The sequence below is a fragment of the Haliotis rufescens genome, unplaced genomic scaffold, assembly GCF_023055435.1.
Source record: "Haliotis rufescens isolate VD_foot unplaced genomic scaffold, xgHalRufe1.0.p SCAF_4, whole genome shotgun sequence".
Taxonomy (NCBI): Eukaryota; Metazoa; Mollusca; class Gastropoda; order Lepetellida; family Haliotidae; genus Haliotis; species Haliotis rufescens.
The window spans coordinates 56,378,712-56,404,690 of NW_025964112.1; the positions used below are offsets into that span (position 1 = coordinate 56,378,712).

Genomic DNA, 25,979 nt, shown 5'->3' on the forward strand with positions numbered 1-25,979 from the left:
GCACGCCAGAAACCTATGATCGTTGGTTTGAATCGCACTTCGATACGATTATGCTCGTGGGTCTCGCCAAAGTCGTAATCGTCTGAGACGTGCATCACTCCCCCCCCCCCCCCCCCCCCCAAAAAAAAGCGTTAACTTTGTGATAGATAATCGGTAACCGAGACTGCCAATGTAGAATATCTGAAATTGGTAGTTGGTGCTACCACTGCTTGGTGGTCCAGTGGTCCGTGTGTTGCTCGTCACCATGTAAACGGTGGTTCGGTTCCGTGTATGTGTTGTTCTTCCCCCGCTGTTATATGTTTATTATTTACAATATAAATGTTGCTAAAAGTGATATAATATCCAACTCCCTCTCTTGATGTTGTACACGAACGAACATAATTTCATGACCAATACACTCCCGGGCAAAAAACAAATACAGTAAACTACGGTTATAACGAATTCAAAGGGACCACTAATTTTAGTTCGCTATAACCGTAGTTTAGTATAAGCATGTATACAACAAATTGCCGGAACTAAAATTAAATTCGGTATATCCGTCAGTTCGTTATAAGCGTGTTCGTTATAAACGTAGTTTTGGACCTTAACTTTGCAGTGTTTCGGCGACTGTTTTCAGCCTAGGTACGTTGTTTAACGTTTGTAATTTGTTGGTCATACCCAAGTGGATACTTTTTTTTGTCCGGCAGTTTATCTTTTTGAGTTTATAAAGAGGAGTACTTTTGTTAATAAAAGAGAGTTTTTTATATAAAATATTGCTTTATCTTTCAGGGCAAAGGAACAGTTGTTACATATTTCCTGAAAGGCAAAGATGGATTTGACAAAGAGTTACCTTCCTTGGACCTTGCTGTGCCTATCTCTGAACACACATTCAAATAATTAGCAAATAGAAGCAAGTTCTTATCTAATCACATATCTCCTCACGTGTCTGCTTCTAAACGTAAGGGTCGGTTGGCTAGCGTTCGCCATGCTACCGATACTACTAAATCTAACGTTCCATACATATACAAAGGCAATGATTGTACTAATACTTTTACTATTACCAATTTGACAAAGTAGCTTGAACGCTTTATTCACATCTTTTGAAATCATATCGAAACAATGACACTGAATCCTGTTGAGAGCTTCTATACACTTGGAAAAAAGTTAAACACCTCCTACTGTGTGTTTTCCGTTAACAGTTGCCATTTTCTGATTTTCTAACAAAACATAAGTTTCTCTTCAAAGTGTGACATACTTGTGTTAAAATACAGAAACCGAATTCGGTAATCTATTAAGTTTTGTAATAATTACAGGAGGACCATTCCTTCCTTTGCTTCTTGAAATCAGTCATAAGATATGGCGCAGTATTTACGACCATCGTGATGAACATAAGATATGACGCAGTATTTACGACCATCGAGATGAACATAAGATATGACGCAGTATTTACGACCATCGAGATGAACATAAGATATGACGCAGTATTTACGACCATCGAGATGAACATAAGATATGACGCAGTATTTACGACCATCGAGATGATAATATTGTTCATGTCCCAAATACCAAAGGAATATCGGCGATATCTTGGAAATGTGTCAAAACGAGATCAATATCATAATTATGTAGATATTGGAAAGATATAAGGGAACTCAAGATATGGCAAAAGAAAAAAGTGGTGATGCTTCACCTTTTTCCAGGTGTATAAATAATAACGGGACACCGTATCCATGGTTACCTAATCCAGAAATATATTAATCCGGTCGTTTTAACCCAGAATGGTTCCACCTGAGTTAACGGGATTTAACTTTACATGTGCTATGTGACAGGGAATATATGTATAGTTGTGATACTTTGCCCGACATGGGCGGTGGTTAAAGCGTTCGTTGTCACGCTGAAGACCGGGGTCCGATTCCCAAATGGGTACAATGTGTGAAGCCCATTTCTGGTGTCCCTCCACGCGATAGTGCTGGAATATTGCTAAAAGCGGTGAAAAACCAAACTCACTCATTTACACATTTTACCTGACATTGTTGTATATTTAATTGGCAAAATGTGGCAAATATAATATATTTTTCGTTGAGATGTACAGAGATTTTATGTTTGCATTAATGTTGCAGCAAAAAACGAATGGTTGCGAAATCATGTGTAATACTATGTGTATATCATATCACGACAAACACACATTCATCTGTATATAGCATGACACGCACACATGACACATGACAAATAGAACGGATGTTGCTATATGTGAATAAATTAAGAAATGGTTCAAAGATTAAGTTTGGTACAAATGTTTCATAATGTACATTTCCTATATATGTATAAACTATTACAGGGGTCATTCATGTGTACGTGCTGTATTGGGTGGCACCGGTGACCAAGACATGAAAGGCGCATAGTTGTGTCCCTTGTCGGTTTCAGGATCTGCTGGTGATGGGTTTGAATCCCAGCTTCGCCATGATTATAAATGTTTGAGACCTCCCTCAGTGTGGGCTTCTCACATTAATCTGACAAGCCGTGATATAACTGAAATACTCTTCACAACGGCGTCACCTCACCCTACAACAGGTGTGAACTGAATAAGCCTGTCTATGTTCCCTAGCATGAGGTTAATATCTGGGTATTGGAGTATCGAAAATGAAGAACTCTAAAATCAGACTTTAGTTGTCATGACGTCTTATTACCTTTTTTATTTTGTGTTTAGAACTCAACAAGTTTTTATTTCTTTAGCATTTTTCACATAAACTATCAAGTATTTTACTTTCAACTTAACTGAACCAAACCTTTGTAACTGTTTATCGTAACAATCTGCGTAACGATACACATTGCACGAAAGGCTTTGCAACAGCGTGTATAGCCAAAACTCTTCTGGGGTTTGGCAGCAAGCCTCACTCCGCGCTTTAACTACACTTTGTCACACACTACATAGCGGGTCAATAAACATATTTCTATGCCAAGTTTTAATATATCTATATACTGTTGTTGCTTCCTTGATATTCGATATTAATTTGGTATAATTATATTTGTATGATCGAGTCTTATGACTGAAATCAAATATCACTATCGTCCAATCGCAGAGAGAAGTTCTATTTTCTGAAACAACCCTCTGTATCCCAGGATTCGGTTCAATTCCCAGATTCACACCGAATATGATCCTCGGATTCTCAGCATCCTGCGTGTGCCCCTGAGCTTCATCACAGTGATGAACGTCCACGAAGAGCGTCTTTGTGGGCTTTTCCTCTCACATTAAGCTAGCAAGCTTGGAGACCACTGAAACTAGTACTGTTCCAAGCAGCGTTTAAATGAACTTAAAGCGTTGGTTAAAAATAAGATTATGAGGCAGCTCGAAAACTAAAGGGAACTATCAACTTATATGTTTCAAGTCTGCTAAAGGAAAGCAGTGCTCAGTCTTATACCTCGTTAGAAGGACACACGTTAACACGAAGTTAAGAGTGAGTGAGTTGGGTTTAACGCCACTTTTAACAGTATTCCAGTTACATCACGGCGTGTCAGCTTAATGTGGGAGGCAGGCCCGAAGGGATACAGGTCTCAGACTTTTACCACTTCGGCGAAACACACCGACAAACCTAGAAGCATAATCGGGGCAAACCGGGATTCGAACCCACAATCATAGGTTTCTGGTTCCCCCCCCCCCCCCAAGTTACGAGGGTAGATTGATGGGTTCTGAACCTCACTCAATGGACATCGTTTGTTGTGGACATAAGATGATGTAAAAAAAGTATACACTAAACTTTGAGTCAGTGAGCAGATTGTTTCTCTGTTAATGGTCAGTGAAATAAGCAGGGGTCTGTGACCTTTGGAAAATGGACATCGTGTAAAGTCCACAAAAGATTTCACTGTTGCTCAATTCATTCTTTGTATGAATTGCAACATGGTGATTATGGAGATGTGATTGTTACATTTTCTTTTTTCTATTTTGTCACAGTTTCTGATTTCATGTGACTCATGTCATTCTCGTCACGCCCTTGTGATTGTGACATCAATACTGGCACTGTTTTGGTGCCCCGGAGTGTGTTACAGGAATGATTCTCTTACCACTAAATGGGTATGAGTGGCTCAGTGGTACTCGCTGTGTAGAGTTCCGTTCCTGAGCCGTGACAGGATCCGCTATTCGTGGTTTGAATCCAAGATCCTCCCCTATAAGTCAGTCCCTTCGTGTGCGAGGGGGATTCTTTTGTTGTTACCCCAAGAATATTATCAAAGCGGGAACCTTGGATGTTAATAATTTAAATATGTTCCTATTCAAGTGTCTAGTTCATGGAATTGGTCATGGATTTTGTTTGAGTGGCATTCAGAACTTTGATGTGGTCGACAAGGACAAGTTCTTGTGGATAAACGCTCAGTTGTAAATAAAAGCGACAAAACCCTTTCCAAATTCATAAGAAATCTCTGCGAAAAGCAGAGTCAAATGTACGATTCCAACTATATCATGAGAATGTGTTATGAATTACTATCAAATAGGGATGAAACAAGGCGAAAAGGTTAGCGTATCCTGGCTCCCGTCACAAACACATGCACAGACAAGTCATTTTGCACCTGAAAAAGCACAGGAACACATGGTACGAGTAAAAATAGGGAATTGCATGTGGCATCATTTTTGTCACTGATGTGTCAAATTTAAAATTGTCCCATACATGTCTACCATAAAACATTTTGAATGCTTTACTGAGGCCTTGAATGTTGTAACCTTGATCAAACAACTTCTGAGCAAGAGTCGTATGACGCTCATTGATGTCTTGGCAGAAAGAGCATGCTCGATTGTACCTCAAAAGTTGTGAAATGTAAACACCAAAGACTGGAGCTGCTGGAATATTGCTCGACATAACGGGAAAATTGACTATTGGAAAGTTGAAGTCACCCCTCTTGTTATACAGTCTTGTGGGGAGTGTTTTGTCACTCTCAATCTGTAAACATAGATCTAAATATGAAACAGATGAGGTGTCTCACTGGTCCTTGTATTTCTAATTCAGGTGGATAAATCAATTTAGGGAATTGGCTATTTGATTGTTAATGAACGATATCAGATCATCGATATATCTGAAACTTAAGCGGGGTGGTCGGGTAGCCTAGTGGTTAAAGCGTTCGCTCGTCACGCCGAAGACCCGGGTTCGATTCCCGACATGGGTACAATGTGTGAAGCCCATTTCTGGTGTCCCCCGCCGTGATATTGCTGGAATATTGCTAAAAGCGGCGTAAAACCATACTCACTCACTGAAACTTAAGCTAAACGTCTTGGCCAAATTACCTTGTTTTGACTTTGTCAATCTGATAAGAAAATCCTATTCATATGCATAGAGCAACACACCAGCAAGAAGGGGAGCACAACTGGCGCCCGTGGGGATGCCTTCTTTTTGCTTAAATGTCGTTTGACCAAATTTTACAGAGATGTTATCACTGAGGAGGTCCAGCATTTCACATATTGTTTTCTTAGAAAGCTTCAGTTGGCATTATTCAGTTTTGACAAACTGTCTTGAACCGCTGAAGATAGATAATACAACTGAAGTTGTCTATCCATAAGCACATGTCCTTGTTCATCATGGAACCGTTAATAACACCAACCCATTGTACATGTGTATTTGTATTGTACTAGGGCACAGGCATGTTATTGTTAAAGAACTGTTTTCACCCCCACCCGTCCAGGGTTGTTATCAATAAAGATGGTTAACACTGCTTTGTGTGCTGTCACTTTGAGATATGATTGGCATGTATAGACAAGCACCTTCCGCCATCTTTGGACCCTTTGGTTGGTGGACTGGAACCAAGGTTCGGTCTGATAATGATCCTCGGTTCGCCAGCACCACCCCCGTGGGATCTGGGAAAGGTAAACCCCGACGACCTGCATACTGTAACAGTTTAAAGTGGAGATAAACTAAACCCATCCATCCAAACGGCTGCACGGTGAGTTGTGGAATATATAAGACTGGACTATATATGCCACCGAATAAAGAAACATAAACATTCTCTCATATTATCCTTGTCACTTTATTCGGCCAGGGGCATTTGCTATAACTTGTAAAAAACAGTAGAATGCTGAAATGTCCTGGAGACATGACCAAAGTTCTACTGATGTCCCTGGAGCAAAGTCGTTTTCACAATGGCCGCCTTTTCCAAGATGACCATCATAATTATTGAAAATGATATGAACTTTAATATTCATTCATGATATATGATAATAAAAACGTCATATCAAACGAAAGCTTTATTTATGAGCTTTCAAAACCTACTTGATTTAACCTTTTGCTTTAATTAGGGTGTGTTTAAAAGTATTTAAAGAACTATATACCAATTTATTTTTTGCGGAATATCCGGTAATATTCAGGTTTGATAATGATAAAAACAATCTAGGAAATAAAAACAGGGATTTCGGATTTTGCATTTTTTAATCAGACGGGTAATCAGTACAGACCATCTTCTTATTTCAATACAAGAGTAATAATACTTTCTTACATAATAATAGAACAGCCAAGTACTATTACAACCAATCACCCGGTAGAGCCGAGAGCATATTAGGTCCCTGGGAATTATGTTCAGCGTCATTATAGTGTTCATGAGCTGCTTCATATTGTAGCTCAATGACGAGCATTTTTCCAGTTGTAAACACTACATCCTGAGCATAGGAAAGTGCACACCAGCCCTGCTTTGTAGCAAGTACATCGCCTCCCAGATATCATCTTCAGGACTGCAGAAGAGCAACAGGTCAATCTCAAAGGGAACAAGTAGTCCCTCTCTGTGGTGTCACTTTGTAGGTAATAGTTCATTTCCCTGCCATTGTTTTGCATCATGGTGTACTCTATAATCTGGGATTTGGCAGCTGCTGATGTTGGAAGGAGGGATTCCAACTTGAATCCAGATGATGATAAATATGCTCGAAGAATAGATTTGAAGTACTTCTTGTAGCGGTGTTTGTCCAGTGACTTTAACCCCACAGTTCCATACAGCTTTAGAAGGATCATCTCTCCAACTTGTGCGAACTCATTGATTGTGAGAACTATCAGGTGCATGAGAGTGATGGCTGCTGTTGAATGCAGATGCGCACGGAGTGCACGAGCATATGCATGACCTGTCATCATACGGATTAGTGTTTGAGGCATAGACAGTTGTCCACAGCTCTTCTAAGCCTCTTCCACTCATGACATATCCAACCGATCCCATATACGACATGAGTAAGTGAACCCCTCCAAGTCGAGTTACCATCTTGCTGAATATTAAACTACAAAATTTCATATCATTTTCAAAATTAATGGCGGCCATCTTGAAAACTTGAGGAACTTTGTACCAGGGGCATCAGTATGACATTCTGAAGGTCTCGGGAGTGTTTCTATTACTATTGCTTTCTTTTCCAGGTTTTGACCTTGCTCTTGACCTATAATCATGTCTTTAAGAACGTGACGTGTATAATGATACCCACCCAATCAGTCTTGAACGCGGCGTTTCATCTATTCATGCACGACAACACAATGTCAAAATGTTGCATTAGAGGTAATTAACACACTTGTGCAAGTATTACTTCGGTGAAACCCAAAGAACAGCTTTACGTAGAAAATCATGTGACACACAAAATGTTGCTTATGAATGACGTTTATGACAAGTATTGTTGTCATGACCTTTTCATGACATTGCCTCAACATCAGCTCTGCTCATCTGATGATGGATTAATTTTGTTTGTTTATTGTTTAACGTCGCACTCAGCAATATTCCAGCTATATGATGACGGTCTGTAAATAATCGAGTCTGGACCAGAAAATCCAGAGATTGACTTCATGAGCATCGATCTACGCAATTGGGATAAGGCGACATGCATCAACCATGTCAACGAATCTGACCACCCGATCCCCTCAGTCGCCTCTTACGACAAACATAGTCGCCGTTTACGACAAGCATGGGCTGCTGAAGACCAACTCTAACCCGGATCTTCACGGATTGATGGTGGAGTTAACTGACGTTTAATAACTATAACAAACAAGCAACATATTTCAAGATTATTTTGTTATTTAATTACATGGGTTTGGCTTGTGTAATCTGTATAGTACAACATTAGTAAACTGTTGACACCTTTAGGCAACAACTTGTGTTTGTTTGTTTGTTGTTTAACGCCTCACTCAGCAATATACCAGCATGACCATTGAAAAACACATAGATGGCATGTCCTTAGAGAAATATGTTTGTGGCATGTCCAAAGATATATTAGAAGGTTTTATGTCCATAGATATACATTTAGTTGGCATGGCCATTGAAATACACGAATGTGGAATGTCCATACACAAACAAGTAGGTAGCATGTCCATAGATATATACATGTAGGTTGCACGTCCATAAGTGACTTCTCCATAGAGATGCACATAGGATCCATGTCTACAGAGATACATGTACCTGGTGTGTCCAGTAGGGACGTACTGGTTGTTCATGTCGATGATGGCGGTATACTCCGGTCCTCCTCCCCACACAGATCCAGATACGTTCCTCCTTGCTGGTGCACTGGCTTCTCGTAACCGCCGTCCTGGTCCTCGGAGAGATCCAAATACTCATTATCGGTACTTCGTATCATCTTTTCGTATGCATAAGTAAGGTCTCTGACGCTCGGCGCCCCGTTAGACCCGTCAACATCAGTAACTGTTTGTTCTCCGCACGATTCTGCAAAGTCGTAAAGTATGCATGGTTCGCTCGTCGGTTCGTCTTGGCAGGGACACAGGTAGTGACTTGTTGTTATTGACAACCCTTGGTCAAGTCTGGACACATCTTCATCCTCTTCATCCTCATCACAGGGATCAATGAAGGCACGTCTCCCACTACGCCCTTGGATCTGTTCACTATACGTACTTCCGGTACCATCGTTCCGAGATCTCAGAGAGCCTTTGCTTTCTGTTAACGCGTGCCTGCGAGAACCACCCTTCCGTTTCAGCGAGGATCCTTTGTCCAGGATGTCAATGTAACCGTCAACTTCTGTTATCTTTGATGTCCTGGTCACACTGATACCACGTTTGCTGTCAGGGCAGTTGTCGTTGGCACCGTCATCATGGTCGACGTTGTGTGGTCCTGGGAGATATTCCTGTGGTTCAATGATGTCGGTGATAGTTGCGTAGTCACTGTCTTCAGTGTGGGGTGTATTCGGAGGGTCTTTGCACACTTCCAATTTTTTCGACGCAAAACATCCAATTCCTTTCCTGAAAGTATGATCCTAGTTAATATCTTAGTTCGGAAAGATTGTCCTATTTCATCGACAATATGGTACTTTAGTGACTTTGGTGAGCTTTACTGAAACTTGAGTGAGTTAGTGAGTGAGTATAGTTTAACGCCTCTTTCAGCAATATTCCAGCAATATCACGGCGGAAATGGGCTTCACACGTTGTACCCATGTGGTGAATCGAACCCGGGTTTTCGACATGACGAGCAAACGTTTTAGCCACTAGTCTACCCGACCGCCCCAGTGGAACTTGAAGAAAGTAGACATGAGTTGTAGGCCCGAAAGTCCAGTCGAGGAATCTAAACGAACATTTATCTACAATCCCCATATCCACATTGATGACACATGTAATGCCGGTGAACAAATCTGTGTACAAATTACATATACGAACACTAGTTGGTTTTCAATTTACTACCAGAGTCCACAGCACATGACAAGATAGTTGGTCACATCAAACGTTAAAACGTTATTCCTTATGGATTGACCAATGGTATGGGTTTCAGATAGCTAGGTTTTCTTATAGGTGAGGTGATATGGGGTTTGACGTCGCGTATATTACTGCACTAATGTAGCGAAGTACATGCACGTCTGTGCGTGTGCGTGTGCATGTGCGTGTGCGTGTGCGTGCGTGCGTGTGTGTGTGTGTGTGTGTGTGTGTGTGCTTATACTAGATGTCGATTTTATAGCGCCAATCCACTGAGATGCCAGTTTAACATGGATACCCCACTCAGACACAGTATCTTGACTTCGAGCCGAGCAGTCCTTTTTTTATCCTGTCAAAGCCGAGCGCCAGGCAGGGTAACAACAAGTACCATCTTTAAACGTTTTTTGGTATGACGTACGCGGCCGGGAGACCGAACACCAAACCTTCTATTAGACCACGGAGGCGGTCTTGGTTTTATAATAAGTAATGAGGACACTGATTACCTTTGTAAGTACACTGTTACAAGTACAAAGCCGCTCACAACCGCCACAACAACCGCCAGACCACCGCCTACACTGGACGTCATATCTGGAGAAGCCCATGAATTAAATACGTGAGTGAGTGAGGTTAAAACGTCGCTTAAATACTAACAATTGAAATTGAATTCCAGTTATGTCACGGTGTGTCAGCTTAATGTGGGAGGAAAACCCGAAGTGATGCCAGTCTTAGACTTAACGACATACCGAAAAGCATAATCGGGCCGAATCGGGATTCGAACCCACAATCATCGCTTTCTGGCGTGCACAAGTGACGCAACTCTACACAGCGAACTGAGGCGCCTGAGACGACTGAGCCAACCACGCCCCAAATCACGCCATTAATATTGATGACCACTGTCTATTAGACAAACAAGACGTGATGTGGCATCTGTTGATTACCCTTTTAGTAGTTTATAACATCTAAGAAGGACATTTTTATTGAATCTAGGATCCAAAGATTTCACAAAGGCACTCGCGATGGGATTGTGCTCCACGCTTATACACAGATTTTCCGCAACTTCGTTGGTATTAGTTTATACAGTGACATATTGTTGAATATGGGACATTACCAAGTAACACAGATTCACCAATGGGAAAATTCGTGAATGCGGATAATTGAGCTTGGAACGGTCTGATTAGAGTAATTTAATCCTCTGTAGTACCCAATTTACCTCGAAAGATGCTATGTACAAACAGATAGATTTGGTATTAAAATTTGACAATGCAAATATACCATGTATCATAGGTATGGAATCCTGGCAAATGCTCTTATCCCATGACTGATCTCAATATACCTACAACAATATTACATTTTGTGTTTGTGACGACCTTGGTGTTCTTCCAGTCAGAGTCTGGAGACACGTCAGCAGCGGCCTTTCCGACCTTCACCGTGGCGTTGTGTACTCCCGGGGCGGGGCTTGTTGCCCTAACCGGCCCCTGGGTCAGGGTGTCTGGCTGTGCACCGGGCAGCTCCATCACATCTACAGAGCGTAGTATGATAATAATAATAATAATAATAATAATAATAATAATAATAATAATTATAATGATGATGATGATGATGATGATGATGATGATGATAATAATGATATTAATAACAATAATGATAATAATAATAATAATGATGATAATAATAATAATAATCCCTGGATAAAATCAATCACTCAACATCAGTAAACTATTTTTTTCCACCTTTTTCTGAACCGAAGATTCGATAGTCTTATTCAAGCATTAAAACACAAAGGAAGAGGTAAAATAAGACATTTTCGGCCCTTTTGAAATGTTATGTTATAAAGTTACGAAAATCTTTGAAGTATTGGTCTCCAAATTCAATTGTTCAAATGGTTGACAACTAGTCTTTTTTTTCCTTTTTCACACATGCTACTTTTGGACTTCTGACATATCAAAACATTAGAATTACTTCAATGAGTGAAAAGGATAATATTTTCAACTTGTAGTGAAAATCTAACTAAGAGCAATTCCATGACCGAAGATTTATGCTGAAAAAGATGTTAGTACTCTTGTAATCTACATCTTCAGAGAATTAGCTTGGGTCAAAGACTCGTGTTCAAATATTTAGGAAACGCTTCCCGAAAACATCTCATAACATCAACGTGTTGGACAAATTTTAGACTGGTCTGTACAGTGAGAGATGAAATGGACACATTCTTGTTCTTATTCATGACAATTTCTTAAGTTTGCTATTTTCTTAAATAATATAGATCGTGTGGACCAAAAGGAGTCCTTGAAATGTTTTGAAAGTGAGTTCCGCAACAATAGGAATTGAACGACGAATAAAATGATGACTTTGCTTCTGATATTCTTTCATAAATGAAATAAGTTTACGGACCTGTCAGGAAAACTTTGAAATGTAATACTTCACATTTGAGACATTTTGTATAGGCGGATCAGTGAATCAAGTAAATTTGTTTGTTTGTTTGTTTGTCAACTTTGTTTGTTTGTTTGTTTGTTTGTTTGTTGGGCCACCCGTTTAAGGCGCCGCGATTCGCTGTGCAGAGTTGCGTTCGAATCCCGGTTCGCCCCGATTATGTTTCTAAGCTTGTCAGCACCATACCCGTACTCGTGGGTTTCACCGAAGCGGTAAACGTCTGAGACCTACATCACTTCCTTCTTTCCTCTCACATTAAGCTGACACGCCGCGATATAACTGGAATACTGTTAAAAGCGGCGTTAAACCCAACTCACTCACTCAGTCTATTTAATTGGGATACGATGCCATACATCAACCAAGTCAGCGAGTCGGAAATGAGATCAATAAAACTGATATGTTCTGTTGTCTGTAGCAGAGTATGGATCATCTGTCATATCTGCCTTGTCGTGTTGTTCATGTAAGGCGTACGAATGAGGATTAATAGATCTAGGGTTCGAATCGGATTGTTAGATCCACTACGACTTCTCGGATAAGCAAACCTACTTGCAGGTTTCTGGCAGAAGAAATACAGGTTGGATTCACACCTCCCGTGATCCCACATCCCTATGAGCAGGGGCTCCTGGTTGTAGAACCGGTGGGTCAACCCACCTATCAAATACATGCATTCTTGCCCCCTCTGGCGCCTTGCGCTGTCAGGAAGAGACGGAGCCCAGTTGCTGTAGTCGGGCTGAAGGAGATGCGAAACAAGAAGGGGCCGATGAGAGAAGTTGTCTTCTCATAGAACAAATAAAGAGAATTATATCGGAAGCTTTATAAGAATACTTTTACTCCTATTGGGTCCATATTAAGCACAATTAAGAACAGTTGCGCTTCTAGATATAACAATGTGATTCATAAGAACATGATGAATTACTTTTGCCTTTGAGTTGTTGTATGGGTTACTGTAAGGGACATTGTCGCGATCTCGGAATTTGGAAACCAGCTGTATATGCAAGTGCTGGAATGTGAGAACGCGACATTTTGGGTAAATCTCGCACGTTTAGTTTGTTTCCAAATGACGGAAATGCTAGAACGCGAGAATGTTTCATTATACTATTCTATACTGGCGAGCTTCCCCATTGCGCTGCATCACCTTGCCAATGTCCGGCCAGATCCAGTCCTTTGAGCTTCGGTCGTAGTGCAGCCCCACCCAGTAGTTTACCCGCCGCTCCACGATAGCACCTAGGTCATACACCAAGATGTGGTCACACCCATGTCAATATGAGGTTTTACATCACTTGACTTAATTATTTGTTTCAAGTCGGCGGTTGAAAACAATGTATAAAACACATTATTTTCAAACATTAACCCGCCTAACCCGTTGTTTTCAAACTTCTGTTAAATGTGGACCTTATTCGTCATTCTTAAATTCGCAAAATATATGAAAACAACCCTCACGAGATTCAGACCGAGTTGTCATACTTTGGAAATTGAGAATGGACGTCATTATAAAATCTCAAGAAATTTAAGAAAATGCAAACTTTGTAAATTAGACTGTGTTGAAACCGAGTACCACTTCCTGCTTATTTGTCCATCGTATCTTAAGTTACGGCAACTATCTCTCAAAGCAAAGTTCTATTGTCATCCTAACTTCCATAAATTTAATATGCTTCTGTCATCACCAGATACATATATTATTACAAATCTAGCAAAATATCTATATTATGCAAATGAAGTAAGAAATGCGAAACTAAACGCTTAAAACCTGTCTGTACTCAACTTTTGTACACAAAGGCCCGTGGCCTATATGTATTGGAAATAAAATGAATGAACCCGCCTAAGTTTCGAAATAAGGCATTTCCGTTTGATGTCATATATGACCAAGGGTGGAAAGTTTGAAAATGAGAAGTATCTTCCAGTGAATATATAGTGACTCTACAATGTCAGGGATCATGAATATTTTGGGTTATTATATATTTGTATAGTAAAGGACACATTTTTACATAAATATCCTTAAAAAATATTCATGATCCCCAACTTTCTTTGCACAGTATATTTCAGAATGCAAACATTGATAAAAACGCATTCTGTCTGTAAATGTGTCAGACATGAAATTTTTAAATATAAACGTTTATTCAATTTAGGCAATAAAGGGACACTAAAAGGTATGTAGAAATATATACTTATTGTTATTACTATTTATGATCTGCTGAAGATCCCGTGTGCCGATCGTCAAGAGATCTCCGTTTGTGTGCGTCTTTCTACATAGTTGCCTTGCAACACTCCAAGATTCCGGTGTCTGGTAACCATGGAAACACATGTTGTCATACAGAGACCAGCCGTCATCACAGGTATATTTGTGTAATGCTGGAAATATAAATTATCAGTGCAAGAGAATAACCATCATAGATTTTCTGTCGAAACAGTTTCCACTTGGCGTAAAGGGCAAATACTGTAAATCTTGAAATTAACACGAGCGTGAATTAAATGCGAGTGGCCTTTGCTCGCATTAACGAACTTCGCATTTATGTTTTCAAATAACTGTCAACAATAAGACGGCCTCACTTCACACTTAGGATAGCGGAAATACCAACTTGAATATAAACACAAACATGGTTTATTGAGCAGCAGTTGTAACAAGTATATAACAATGTCATTCAAAGAATAGGAATTACACAATCGGCATCCGGTGAGTTATCACTGCTGGGGTCAAGAGTTCTACCCACTCATGTCAAGTTTGTTGACACTTTCTCCGCATACCAATCAGTGACCTGTTGTTGCTTCAATAATTTTATTTCCTTTGAACTTCCTTATTGCCAGTGAACAGAGTAAACATATAAACTGTGTGTTATTTTCAGTTAGTTTTTACGGAAGTGCTCTGCTCAGCGCTAATAAGCGGTGCTATTTGCTGTTTAATTGGATTAAGGTAAGGATATGCATCATTCCACTGGGGATAGGGGGGGGGGGGGGGGGGGGGGAGCCGCATTGATTTTGAGTCACATTTTTGACTGGGGTCAGCAGTCGTATTAATTTGGTGACGTATTAATTTCCAGATTTACAGTAGCTATGGAAATCATATAAATGGATCACTGAAAATCAGAGATGACACCAGGTTTTCGCGAAAAGGGAAGGCATAAAAGAAACGTGGATGTTAGATAGAAGAATCACGAAGTCTGAATACACACCTGACACCTACCATTACCAACAAATGCAATTGATATTTTTTCAATATATAGACCATGTTCTGAATGACACATCGAGGGCCTCTATAACCTAATAGTCTAAGATCGTTTTAACTCTTCATGATCATCAACCTAGTTTAAGCAAAACGAAACAAGAAAAATGAAACACTGTACTGGTGTGTCAGTGTGGTTTTACGACGCTTTTAGTAATATTCTAGGCAAAAGATGTTCAAGGACACAAAGAGCTGAATCAACACATTGTATCCATGTTGGGAACCGAACTGGGCCCTCGGGCGTGTGTTCGGCGTGACAATGCTTCAACCGAAAGTCTAGGTCAACACATACTATACACATACAATAACACACGTACATCGACTGTTTAAATACAACTTATGTAATATTTATAGAGGCATACGCCGCTGTTAACCCAACAGTGGGTACATGTACCTGGTAGGATGAAATTTGACTGTTAACCTTCTTGCTTCTCACAGGTAGCTTGGGAAGTGTACTCCCAAGGGAGCTGAGAATGACAATCGATTGCGCACCGATTGAAGGGGGTAAACAATGTTGCATTATAAATATGCACGTTATTAATATTTATCAAGTTATGTTTTCAACTTACTGGGTGTCTTTTGACAAATGAATCGTTTCCTGGTGTTGCACCCAGCCTGGCCCCACATACCAACGCTTCCTGACAAAGTCTGGTAGGGCCGGAGGCGTCCAGTCATATACCCACACGTCACAGCCTTGTCGTCGTTCTCACGCGGTTTAGACAACGACGCCCAGTTGCTGTACTCAGGCTACAAGGAGATGACGTGGTCAGTCGCACAAATAGAACTTAGCATTACGATGACCTCAAGTCTATGTTAAGGTCTGGGCGTGTAGTGTTGTTGGTCTAATTACAGGAGTGAGTGAGTGAGTTGAGTTTATCGCCTCTCTAGCATTCCAGTCATATCACGGCGTGTCACCTCAAGTGGAAGGAAAGCCCGAAGTGATACAGGCCTCAGGCGTTTACACAGTATACTGACTCCGAGCCGACCAGTCCTTGTTTTAGCCCCTTAATGCCGAGCGCCAGACAGGGTAACAACAAGTACCATCTTTTAACGTCTTTTGGTATGACGCGGCCGGACGCTCTACCATTAGACCACGGAGGCGGTTGAAACATCCAAACACGAATATGGTCTGGACAAACCACGATTCATAATCAGGGCGAACCGGGATTCGAACCCACGATCAGCGTATTCCAGAACCCTAGAGAAGTGGGACACCCGTGGCTGTATCGTGCTTACTATCATTGAGGCATCGCTTTTACGATTTATGAGTGAAGTTAAACAGTATTTCAGTTTTATCGCTGTTGAATGTGACGTAGGTCGTAGCCGTACCCAAAGTCTGTGACACCCACGAGCACGGGTATGGTGCAGACAAACCAATAGTCATAATTGAGATAATCTAGGATTCGAACATACGACTAGCGAATCTTGGTAGTAAGGGCCGCAACTCTGAAACGAAATGCGATGCCTTTGGGTACAGGGCCTCCTGTAATTTTTGGATCGCATTTCGGATTGTATTTGCAGAAGATTAATTAGAATAAATATAAAATTTTACTTACGACATACCCGCTGCCCTTCCAACGCCATTGCCGCTGGGTACCGTCGTACTTGAGATCTAACCAGTAGTCGCTATCGGTGTACTTCAGCATGCCTGACGAAACGATGGCGTAGGAAACACATATTATAGCATCTTCCCGAGGGAAGGGAATTAACTGACTATATAAGTCCAGTTTCCACCCTTGCCGAACTAGGCTGGAATTATTGAGTAATATTTTGGCTGGATTAAAGAGTCTATCAAAATTGCGTAACGAAATCGACATCCGGTTCGTAAACTGCCGTGCAGATTTAGGTCGACTGCAGGATTTGCAAATCATGTGTACCGTCAATTTAGCATGAATATATATATATATTCCAAATCTATTCATGTTTTAAATCAAGGTGCTCACGTGATTTGATGCACTTTGCGAAGTAAGACCTGTTTTGTTACAATTAAGATCTTGTTTATCGGTCAGACTGTCTTCACAGGGCGCCGCCATTTTGTTTGAAGCAAATGCAAGTAATATGAGCGGTGGATTGTGATTGGTCAATAGGAGGGACATAGAAGGAACATAACTTGTAATAGCCACTGGTGGCGCTACGGACGAGCCAAGAAATACCAACCTAGTTCGACAAGGGTGGAAACTGGACTTTTACAGTCAGTCAATTCCCTTGCCTCGGGAAGATGATATTATAGATTCATCTTTATAGACCAGTAGCATTTCCATTACTACACAAATACACCACCAGTGACTCTTAATTAAATATAAGCAACAAAACCATATCCATACTCATAAGAAATCAGTGCCAGAAGCAGAGTCCAGATTCCGACAATATCATAAGCATGTTTTGTGTATATGAAGCACTATCAAATAGTGAGAATATCAGGTGTTTGGGATACTATGAGCTTGTCCTGCCCCATCAGTGGCACCAGTCACAAATACATGCAAAGACAAGTCAACTGCTCACCGGAAACGTGTGGTACAAGTCATAATAGGGGTTGTATCAGACATATTTTTTGTCCCTGACGCATCAAATTTGGAAATGTCCTCCAAATTACGGATTTCGGCCATAAGTGATATCAGATGCGGTTTTCCATCATATATCAACAGTCCTCTTTCTTTCATTTTGCCAAATATATACATAATTGCAAACGAAGTATTTTGTACATCAAATTTCCCCAAAAATGCATCTTATTGTAATCAGTTTTAATTTTTTTTCCCCGGTACAACTCTTGCACTCGAGAGGGTGTGGCAGGGAATCCAAGTGGTTAAAGCGTTCGCTTGTCAGGCCCAAGGCCCGGGCTGGACTCCCCAAAAGGATACGAAGTGTAAAGCCTATTTCTCGTTTTCCCCGCCGTGATAGTGCTGGAATATTGCTAAAAGCGGCGTAAAATCATACTCACTCACCCACCTACCCTGGAGAAACATCTGTGTCTCCTCTTCCAGGATGGTGACGAGCTGGGCGTCATGGGTAGTGCAGGCTCTTCCGGCGTCCACCCACGGTAAGGCAGTGAGGAAGTAGGAGTAGCAGACATCCTCGTGGAAGTGCCAGCCCGTGCTGCATGACCTCACAGCTACAGAAAACAGCGGATGAGTGAGTGAGGTGGGTTTAACGCCGCTCTTATCAGCATTTGTATTATATCACATAAGCCTTACGTGAGAAGAAAGTTCAAAGTGATTCAGGTCTTAAATGCTCAACGCGTGGTTATATTGCTGACAAACCTAGCAACATAGTCAGGGCGACCCGGGATTCGAAACCACCATCAAATATACGTGTGCGTGCGTGCGTGCGTGCGTGCGTGCGTGCGTGCGTGCGTGCATATAAGGCACCTGTAAGCACCTTCTGATTGTAATGGATTTGAAACAGGTGCTTGTACTTATTTTTTTGTATATCTTAGTTTATCTCATTTCTTAAAAGAAAAGTTCATTGAAAGAAATACTATTGAAAACTGTGAACCAAAACTGACGGTGGCACAACATAGTGGTAGACACAGAACTCACCAAGCGGCAGACCCGGGTTCGATTCCACACGTGGGTACTTTTCCTGAAGCCAATTCATGGTGTCACCGTCTGTTCTACATCTCAAATGTTGCCCAAACCAGTGTGGAAACTCATTTTAGATGGGACAGTGAGACAACGCGACATATTTTGACCTTGAAATGTCATACTGTCGCGTTGTCGTCCTTTGGTTTAAAACAATACCATCATTCAAAACGCGACAATGCGACAAATGGTCAAAATGTCGCGTTGTCGCGCTTTGATTAATGAAGATACTTTTTTGCATATTTTTACATGTACAAACATGTCCGGAAGGCATTCGCGCATCCGACAATATCCCCCCGCACACTTACCTTCAGTTTGTCCTTCTACATCAGTGAGGCTGAATCCCATCCACAAGACAACACACACATAGATCCAGGTCCACTTCATGGCAGCGACTGCCGCCCTCCTGGCCACACTGACCCCGAGTTGACCACGTCGTCATGACGTAAAGGACGTAGTCACAAGATACAGATCTATACGGCAGCCTACTCAGATGGTCAAGATGCTGCTGACACAGGTCTTCAAATGGTCAAGCGTTATTTCAATGTTTGCTGACGCCATCGGTCGTATATCTGAAGTTCATTTAACGACACCCGTCCAGATGATATGGATGCTGGAGTGTCACCCTAACATATCGTGTCCGCGTCATCAGTTGCGTAACTGTAATGTTGAGGCGAGATACAAGGGCCAGGCAATTAGTTTATGGGATCGGCTAGAATTGTACTGGATTTAATGAGTGGTATAAGTGAAGAGTTGACTGATGGATTGTAACTCAGCTGCTTGTACGTTTATCAAGCAAATGGCCAACAGCTGGGTGGGGATTAACAGTTAGTTTTCTAACAGTAGGAAAATAACTCAGGACACTTGATGACAGGGAATAAAGCCACGGGACGGCAAGAAGGTTATTGTTACAGTGTGTAGTTACGGTGTCTTGCTTCAGTATATAGTTACAGTGTCTTATTTCAGTGTGTAGTTACAATGTCTTGTTACAGTGTATAGTTACAGCGTCTTGTTACAGTGTGTAGTTACATTGTCTTGTTACAGTGTGAACTTACAGTGTCTTGTTTCAGTGTGTAGTTACATTGTCTTGTTACAGTGTGAACTTACAGTGTCTTGTTTCAGTGTGTAGTTACAGTGTCTTAATACAGTGTATAGTTACAGCGTCTTGTTACAGTGTGTAGTTACAGTGTCTTGTTTCAGTGTGTAGTTACATTGTCTTGTTACAGTGTGAACTTACAGTGTCTTGTTTCAGTGTGTAGTTACATTGTCTTAATACAGTGTATAGTTACAGCGTCTTGTAACAGTGTGTAGTTACAGTGTCTTCTTTCAGTGTGCAGTTACAGTGTATAGTTACAAAGACTGGTTTCAGTGTGAAGTTACAGCGTCTTGTTTTAGTGTGTAGTTACAATGTGTAGTTACATTTTCTTGTTTCAGTGTGTAGTCACAGTATCTTGTTACAGTCTGTAGTTACAGTGTGTAGTTACAATGTGTAGTTACAGTGCCTTGTTTCAGTGTGTAGTTATAAAGTCTTGTTACAGTCTGTAGTTACAGTATCTTGTTTCAGTGTGTAGTTATAAAGTCTTGTTTCAGTGTGTAGTTACAGTGTGTTGTAATAGTGTGTAGTTACAATGTGTAGTTACATTTTCTTGTTTCAGTGTGTAGTCACAGTATCTTGTTACAGTCTGTAGTTACAGTGCCTTGGTTCAGTGTGTAGTTACAGTGCCTTGTTTCAGTGTGTAGTTATAAAGTCTTGTCACAGTCTGAAGTTACAGTAACTTGTTACAGTGTGTAGTTACAGTGCCTTGGTTCAGTGTGTAGTTGCATTGTCTTGTTTCAGTGTGTAGTTACAGTGTCTTGTTTCAGTGTGTAGTTATAAAGTCTTGTCACAGTCTGAAGTTACAGTAACTTGTTACAGTGTGTAGTTACAGTGCCTTGGTTCAGTGTGTAGTTGCATTGTCTTGTTTCAGTGTGTAGTTACAGTGTCTTGTTACAGTGTGTAGCTGCATTGTCTTGTTTCAGTGTGTAGTTACAGTGTGTAGTTACAATGTCTTGTTACAGTGTCTTGTTACAGTGTGTAGTTGCATTGTCTTGTTTCAGTGTGTAGTTACAGTGTGTATTTACAATGTGTAGTTACAGTATCGTGTTACAGTGTGTAGTTACAGTGTGTAGTTACAGTGTGTTGTTACAATGTGTTGTTACATTGTGTTGTTACAGTGTGTCGTCACAGTTTGTTGTTACCGTGTGTAGTTACAGTGTGTAGTTACAGTGTTTAGTTACAGTGTATTGTTACAGATTGTTGTTACAGTGTGTTGTTACAATGTATTGTTACAGTGTGTGTTTTTACAGTGTATCGTTACAGTGTGTTGTTACAGTGTGTAGTTACAGTGTGTTGTAATAGGTTACAATACCGATTCCAGATGATTCAAGTTGATGGGGCGATAGCAGACGGATGAGATTAAATTGCCCTGGTGTTTGTTTATGGTCGGCTTGAATATTTTTATGCTAATGTTCTGTAACCTGCCCAACCCAGTTGTTGACCACATTCTTGGTAAAGGTACTAGCACTGCTCTGCTGAAAGAAGTCAATCCATTAGTCAATCTGTCACCACTGATACTACAGCTTCTGAGATGCTTGGTACAGGTCACACGACAAAACAACAGTTGCGAGCCGCAGTGTGCTTCTATCTACGATTTACCTAATACCATGGCAATCGGTGGACACAGGTATTGCAGTTAGCGTGCATGAAGTGTTTCACTGGCACAAGGTGATCATAGTAGGCTTGAAGTCATATTCCGATCTTCGCTACGATGCTACCTAACGCAATCATTGTCATACTTTTAAGAGGCGTCTATTATATTTTGATAAATCGGCACCTTCATGACAACAACACATCCACATGCTGCTGCATGTATACACATTAACGGCATACCACTCCTAATAAAAGATCATACAGGGTGTCTTCGAGTTATTAGTAAATACTCGGTCATTACGACATGACCCAAACACCTTGCTGTCCAATTGTTCCAAGCTCGATAACCAATCATTCTGGCGCATATTCTGAGATATGTTCTTGTTACGGCCTATATTGTCGCCGGCCATATATTGACGCTGGCGACAATATAGGCCGTAAAAGTTCTTCCTGTATTCAAGGGGGCACGGGTGGCCCAGTCGTCTAAGGCGCCACGATTCGCTGTCCCTTGGGAACGCCAGAATCCTATGATTGTGGGTTCGAATCCCGGTTCGCCCTGATTATGTTTCTAGGTTTGTCAGCACCATACCCGTGCTCGTGGGTTTAACCGAAGTGGTAAACGTCTGAGACCTGCATCACTTCGGGCTTTCCTCCCACGTTAAGCTGACACGCCGTGATATAACTGTAATACTGTTAAAAGCGGCGTTTAACCCAACTCACTCACTCACTCCTGTATTCAAGTCGATGTGAATCTAATCAGTTTTTTAAAGTAAAATCTTAAAGTTTAAACATAAGCCGTTTATTTTATTTTAACTCTTAAAAGCCATTGTGTCAAGTTGAATGAGGGACTACAATGATATCACGTTAGTTTGGACCTAAATGTATGAATAACACCCTACATCATATCTATTGATTGTGGCCACACGATAACGTTTTAGTTCATAACAGAACATTTTGCATTATATTAGGGTAAAACGCAATTCTCTCAATACACCAGGCAGTTTTGGAACATAAACATATTAAAGATGTAGTGAATATAACTATATTCTTTCTCTGTGTTGAAAAGTAACGACATTCTGAATGTTTTCGTTTGTTGTATAACGCTCAGCAATATTCCAACTAAATAACGTCATTCTCAAACATGATGAAATCGGCATGAAATATGTAACAGTAAACAGTCGCATTTTTCTTCAAGACAAATACCAGTCCACCAACAAACCTCTACAGGGAAACGGCGGTTAGCTGTACGATACAATAGTGATTAATCCAGCTTGTTTTGGGGACAATCTTTAATTAAATTTTAAAATCAAAACATGTCAGTGATGTAACATGTTATGATTGTAAGCGAGGCATGTGATCGTAACGAGAAGGACGGTCAATGATTGCAGCTCTAAAAGTGTTCTGTGCACGTCGGGCCAGATGAGACCCTTTTACGTGGGCTTCATTAAATACATTTGATTCCTGGTCTGTGTCTTGGCAGACTCCGATTTACAATACACTCTTTGCGATATGTGTACTAGATATCACAACACGTCCGTTCTAATATGTGTCTGTATGTATTAATAGTTTGTGTAGATTGTCGACTGCGCAAGCAAACACTTTATATCAAGGCTAACGCAAATTTTGCAGTTTGAATATATTTCCTTTTCAGCTGACACAGGGTCGGTCGGGTAGCCGAGTGGTTAAAGCGTTCGCTCGTCACGCCGAAGACCCGGGTTCTATTCCCGACATGGGTACAATGTGTGAAGCCCATTTGTGGTGTCCCCCGCCGTGATATTGCTGGAATATTGCTAAAAGCGGCGTAAAACCATACTCACTCACTCAGCTGACACATCCTTTGTTGTGAGAAAACGATATGTGTGCAAATGGTCACACATTCGTAATGCACTTCTCTGTGTATCAATTCCGGATTTAGCTGATATACATGTTTGATTGAACTCCATGTAACATGTCCCTACAGATGTACGTACAGATCACACCATGAATCACTGTGACAGTTGGTGACAGGGTTGGTTTGATGTTTTACGCGGCACTCAGAAATATTCCAGCTATAAGACGGAGGTCTGTAAATAATCAAGTCTGGACCAGACAATCCAGTGATTTATATCATAAGCATCGATCCACGCAATTGGGATCGATGATGTGCTTCAACCAAGTCAGCGAGCCTGACCACCCGATCCCGTTGGTCGCCTCTTACGACAAGCATTGTCGCCTTTTTTTGGCAAGCATTGGTTCCTGAAGACCTATTCTACCCCGGATCTTCACGGGTCTGGTGAAAGGGGACACGGACACATGCAGCAGGAATAATATAGGAATCGTTATCACCTTCAGCTGATTTCCACACGTGTTACCGTATGCTACATCTTCAGCAACTGTCTATGCATCATCTTCCCGAGGCAAGAGAGTTTACTGACTTTAAAAGTCCAGTTTCCACCCTTGCCGAACTCGGCTGGAAATCCTGGGCTCGATCGTAGCACCACCACTGGTTATTACGAGTTATGCCCCTTCTAAACCTCTCCTATGGACCAATCAGATTCCACTTCTCGTATCACTGCATTTGATTCAAACAAATTGGCGGCGCCCAGTCAAGATGATCTGATTGATAATCAAGATCTATATTGTGATAAAACGGGTGTTACATCGCCAAGTGCATCAAATCACGTGAGCACCTTGATTAAAATCATGAAAAGATTTGGAAAATATCTGTTGACAACGAGTTGGTGGTGACAGAGACCATATAATAGATTAGCACGACAGTTTATGAACAGGATTTCTATTTCGTTGTGTGAATTTGATTGGACTATGCATAGACTCGTTAGTCCAGCCAAAATGTAACAAATGGTAGTACACACATGTATACAGTTTATATATAAAAAAAACTATAAGACGCTACACTTTATCTAGTTGGCCCATGGACAAAGATTAAGATTTACATAAATTTGGACATTAACAGTAGTGTTGCTGTATCCATATACATATTCGAAAATATTATTCAGTATCAAACGTTCAGTGAATGTTTTTGATATTGATGGAGAATTTCTTTGATGCAGGCAGTATGTTATCTGTTTAGCAGCCAGTACATGATGTAGCTCTAGATGGAGAACATGGACATATTTCACATACACTACCGGGCAAAAGAAGTATACACTCGTGTTTGATGGTGGCTAAGAATGAAACAAATAAGAAATGGTTGTTCAATGATGATGTATTTGATGCAGGTATCATAGTTGTGTTTTTGGACCTTTAGTCTGCAGTGGTTTGGCGACAGTTTCCAACCTTTTAACGTTTTGACAACATTTGTAATTTTTTTTATCAAATCCATTTTTCTGTATATTTATATTTGTATTTACTTTCTTTTGCCCGGCAGTTCATATGAATACAGTTTTAATAAAATATGAAAAATGTGTACAATTAAAAAAGTTTTCACTGGCATACACGTTTTTCGTACACGATTCATAAATAAATCTGGTCCTTTGGCAATACCATATATTTCAACTGGTGGTAACGTATCATATATAGACATGCAATTCGGTTCATGTTTTAATGGGTAGGTTGTTTCCCATTCCAAGAGGATTTAAACGTCGTTGGAAGCTGGCCGCCGAACATTCTCTCAAGGAAGTGACTATTCTGTTCTGGCACAACAAACGACCCAACTGACTTTGCTTTTGCGTTGACAGCACGTGTGCTTGACATCTGCCTGGTACTGGGGTCTTGGGGAGGTGGTGATGGCCGTGATCTGTCAGAGGGATGCGACCACGTTGAGGAACTGCCCTGACTTGTTCCGACTCGATTGCTGTTTGAAGGGAACACTGCCCGGGTATCACTGGTACTTTCAACTTGGTTGGGAGAAATTAGGAATAGTCGGGATTGTGTGTCAGTTCCATGGGTGGGCGATTGAGACTTTATATCGCCAATTGCATGAGCATCGCCGACAAGAACATTATTGGCCGTCGCAAAAGTGGACACATTGTCAATACGGCCTGTTCTTTGAGACACTGCGTTATTGCTGGCGATATCAGTGCTTGGATGTGTTCTTTTGTTCTCATCACTTACACCTTCTTGCAATGGAGTTGCATTGTTTGAAGACGTTAGACGGTCAACTTGCGTTGTGCCTGGCATAGGTTCTGCTCCTGTAGACATTTGCGGCAGCGTTGCTTGATTACTGGAGGCAGAAGCCGAAGACGCTGAAGATGCTGGTGAAATGCTAGGGATTCCGTTAGAATGTCCATCTATGGCTTGTCTGTTAACGCTTGTGATGGCGGCTGAGCCTGCTGTTAAACTGGGCATTCTAAACAGCCTAAACACATTACCATGACTGTCACTGAAGACTGCAACATCACTGATTGACTGTATACTGAGGGAATCGGATGAAAACATATTTCCGTTCTGTGGAATAGTCTCTGTTTGACTATTTACAGACCCCTGGCTCTCTGTCCTAGTGGAACTGCCGGTATTGACAG

General features: G+C 41.0%; 3 protein-coding genes across 3 annotated transcripts in view; 1 reads left to right on the forward strand and 2 right to left on the reverse strand.

The window, feature by feature from the left end:
* LOC124114600 (atrial natriuretic peptide receptor 1-like) overlaps positions 1 to 3,509 on the forward strand; it is a 78,774-nt gene extending 75,265 nt beyond the window's left edge. Inside the window, exon 23 of the mRNA XM_048382396.1 lies at positions 769 to 3,509. Coding sequence (XP_048238353.1) covers positions 769 to 876 — 108 coding nt within the window. The 3' untranslated portion in view covers positions 877 to 3,509. The remainder of the gene's footprint in view (positions 1 to 768) is intronic.
* A 4,489-nt stretch (positions 3,510 to 7,998) lies between these two features.
* LOC125372283 lies at positions 7,999 to 10,194 on the reverse strand. Its single transcript, XM_048381597.1, has 2 exons — positions 10,112 to 10,194; positions 7,999 to 9,164 (listed from the first exon to the last, which is right to left on the reverse strand). The coding sequence occupies exons 1-2, from the start codon at positions 10,192 to 10,194 to the stop codon at positions 8,405 to 8,407; spliced, it is 843 nt and encodes a 280-aa protein (XP_048237554.1). The 3' UTR covers positions 7,999 to 8,404.
* A 2,931-nt stretch (positions 10,195 to 13,125) lies between these two features.
* On the reverse strand, positions 13,126 to 19,217 carry LOC124115522 (perlucin-like protein). The gene is made up of 6 exons (XM_046476549.2): positions 19,139 to 19,217; positions 18,203 to 18,361; positions 16,809 to 16,900; positions 15,822 to 15,999; positions 14,214 to 14,384; positions 13,126 to 13,259 (listed from the first exon to the last, which is right to left on the reverse strand). The coding sequence occupies exons 1-6, from the start codon at positions 19,215 to 19,217 to the stop codon at positions 13,126 to 13,128; spliced, it is 813 nt and encodes a 270-aa protein (XP_046332505.2).
* Between the last annotated feature and the right edge of the window lie 6,762 nt (positions 19,218 to 25,979).

Bases quoted from the DNA above. Each gene is read 5' to 3' on its own strand.
- LOC124115522 (XM_046476549.2), bottom strand. From the start codon at position 19,217: ATGAAGTGGACCTGGATCTATGTGTGTGTTGTCTTGTGGATGGGATTC. The intron at 16,000-16,808 runs GTAAGTAAAATT...ATCTCCTTGTAG, and splicing joins GGAAGGGCAGCGGGTATGTC to CCTGAGTACAGCAACTGGGC. The intron at 13,260-14,213 runs GTAATAACAATA...TGTATGACCTAG, and splicing joins TCTTCAGCAGATCATAAATA to GTGCTATCGTGGAGCGGCGG.
- LOC125372283 (XM_048381597.1), bottom strand. From the start codon at position 10,194: ATGACGTCCAGTGTAGGCGGTGGTCTGGCGGTTGTTGTGGCGGTTGTG. The intron at 9,165-10,111 runs GTAATCAGTGTC...TCATACTTTCAG, and splicing joins GTAACAGTGTACTTACAAAG to GAAAGGAATTGGATGTTTTG.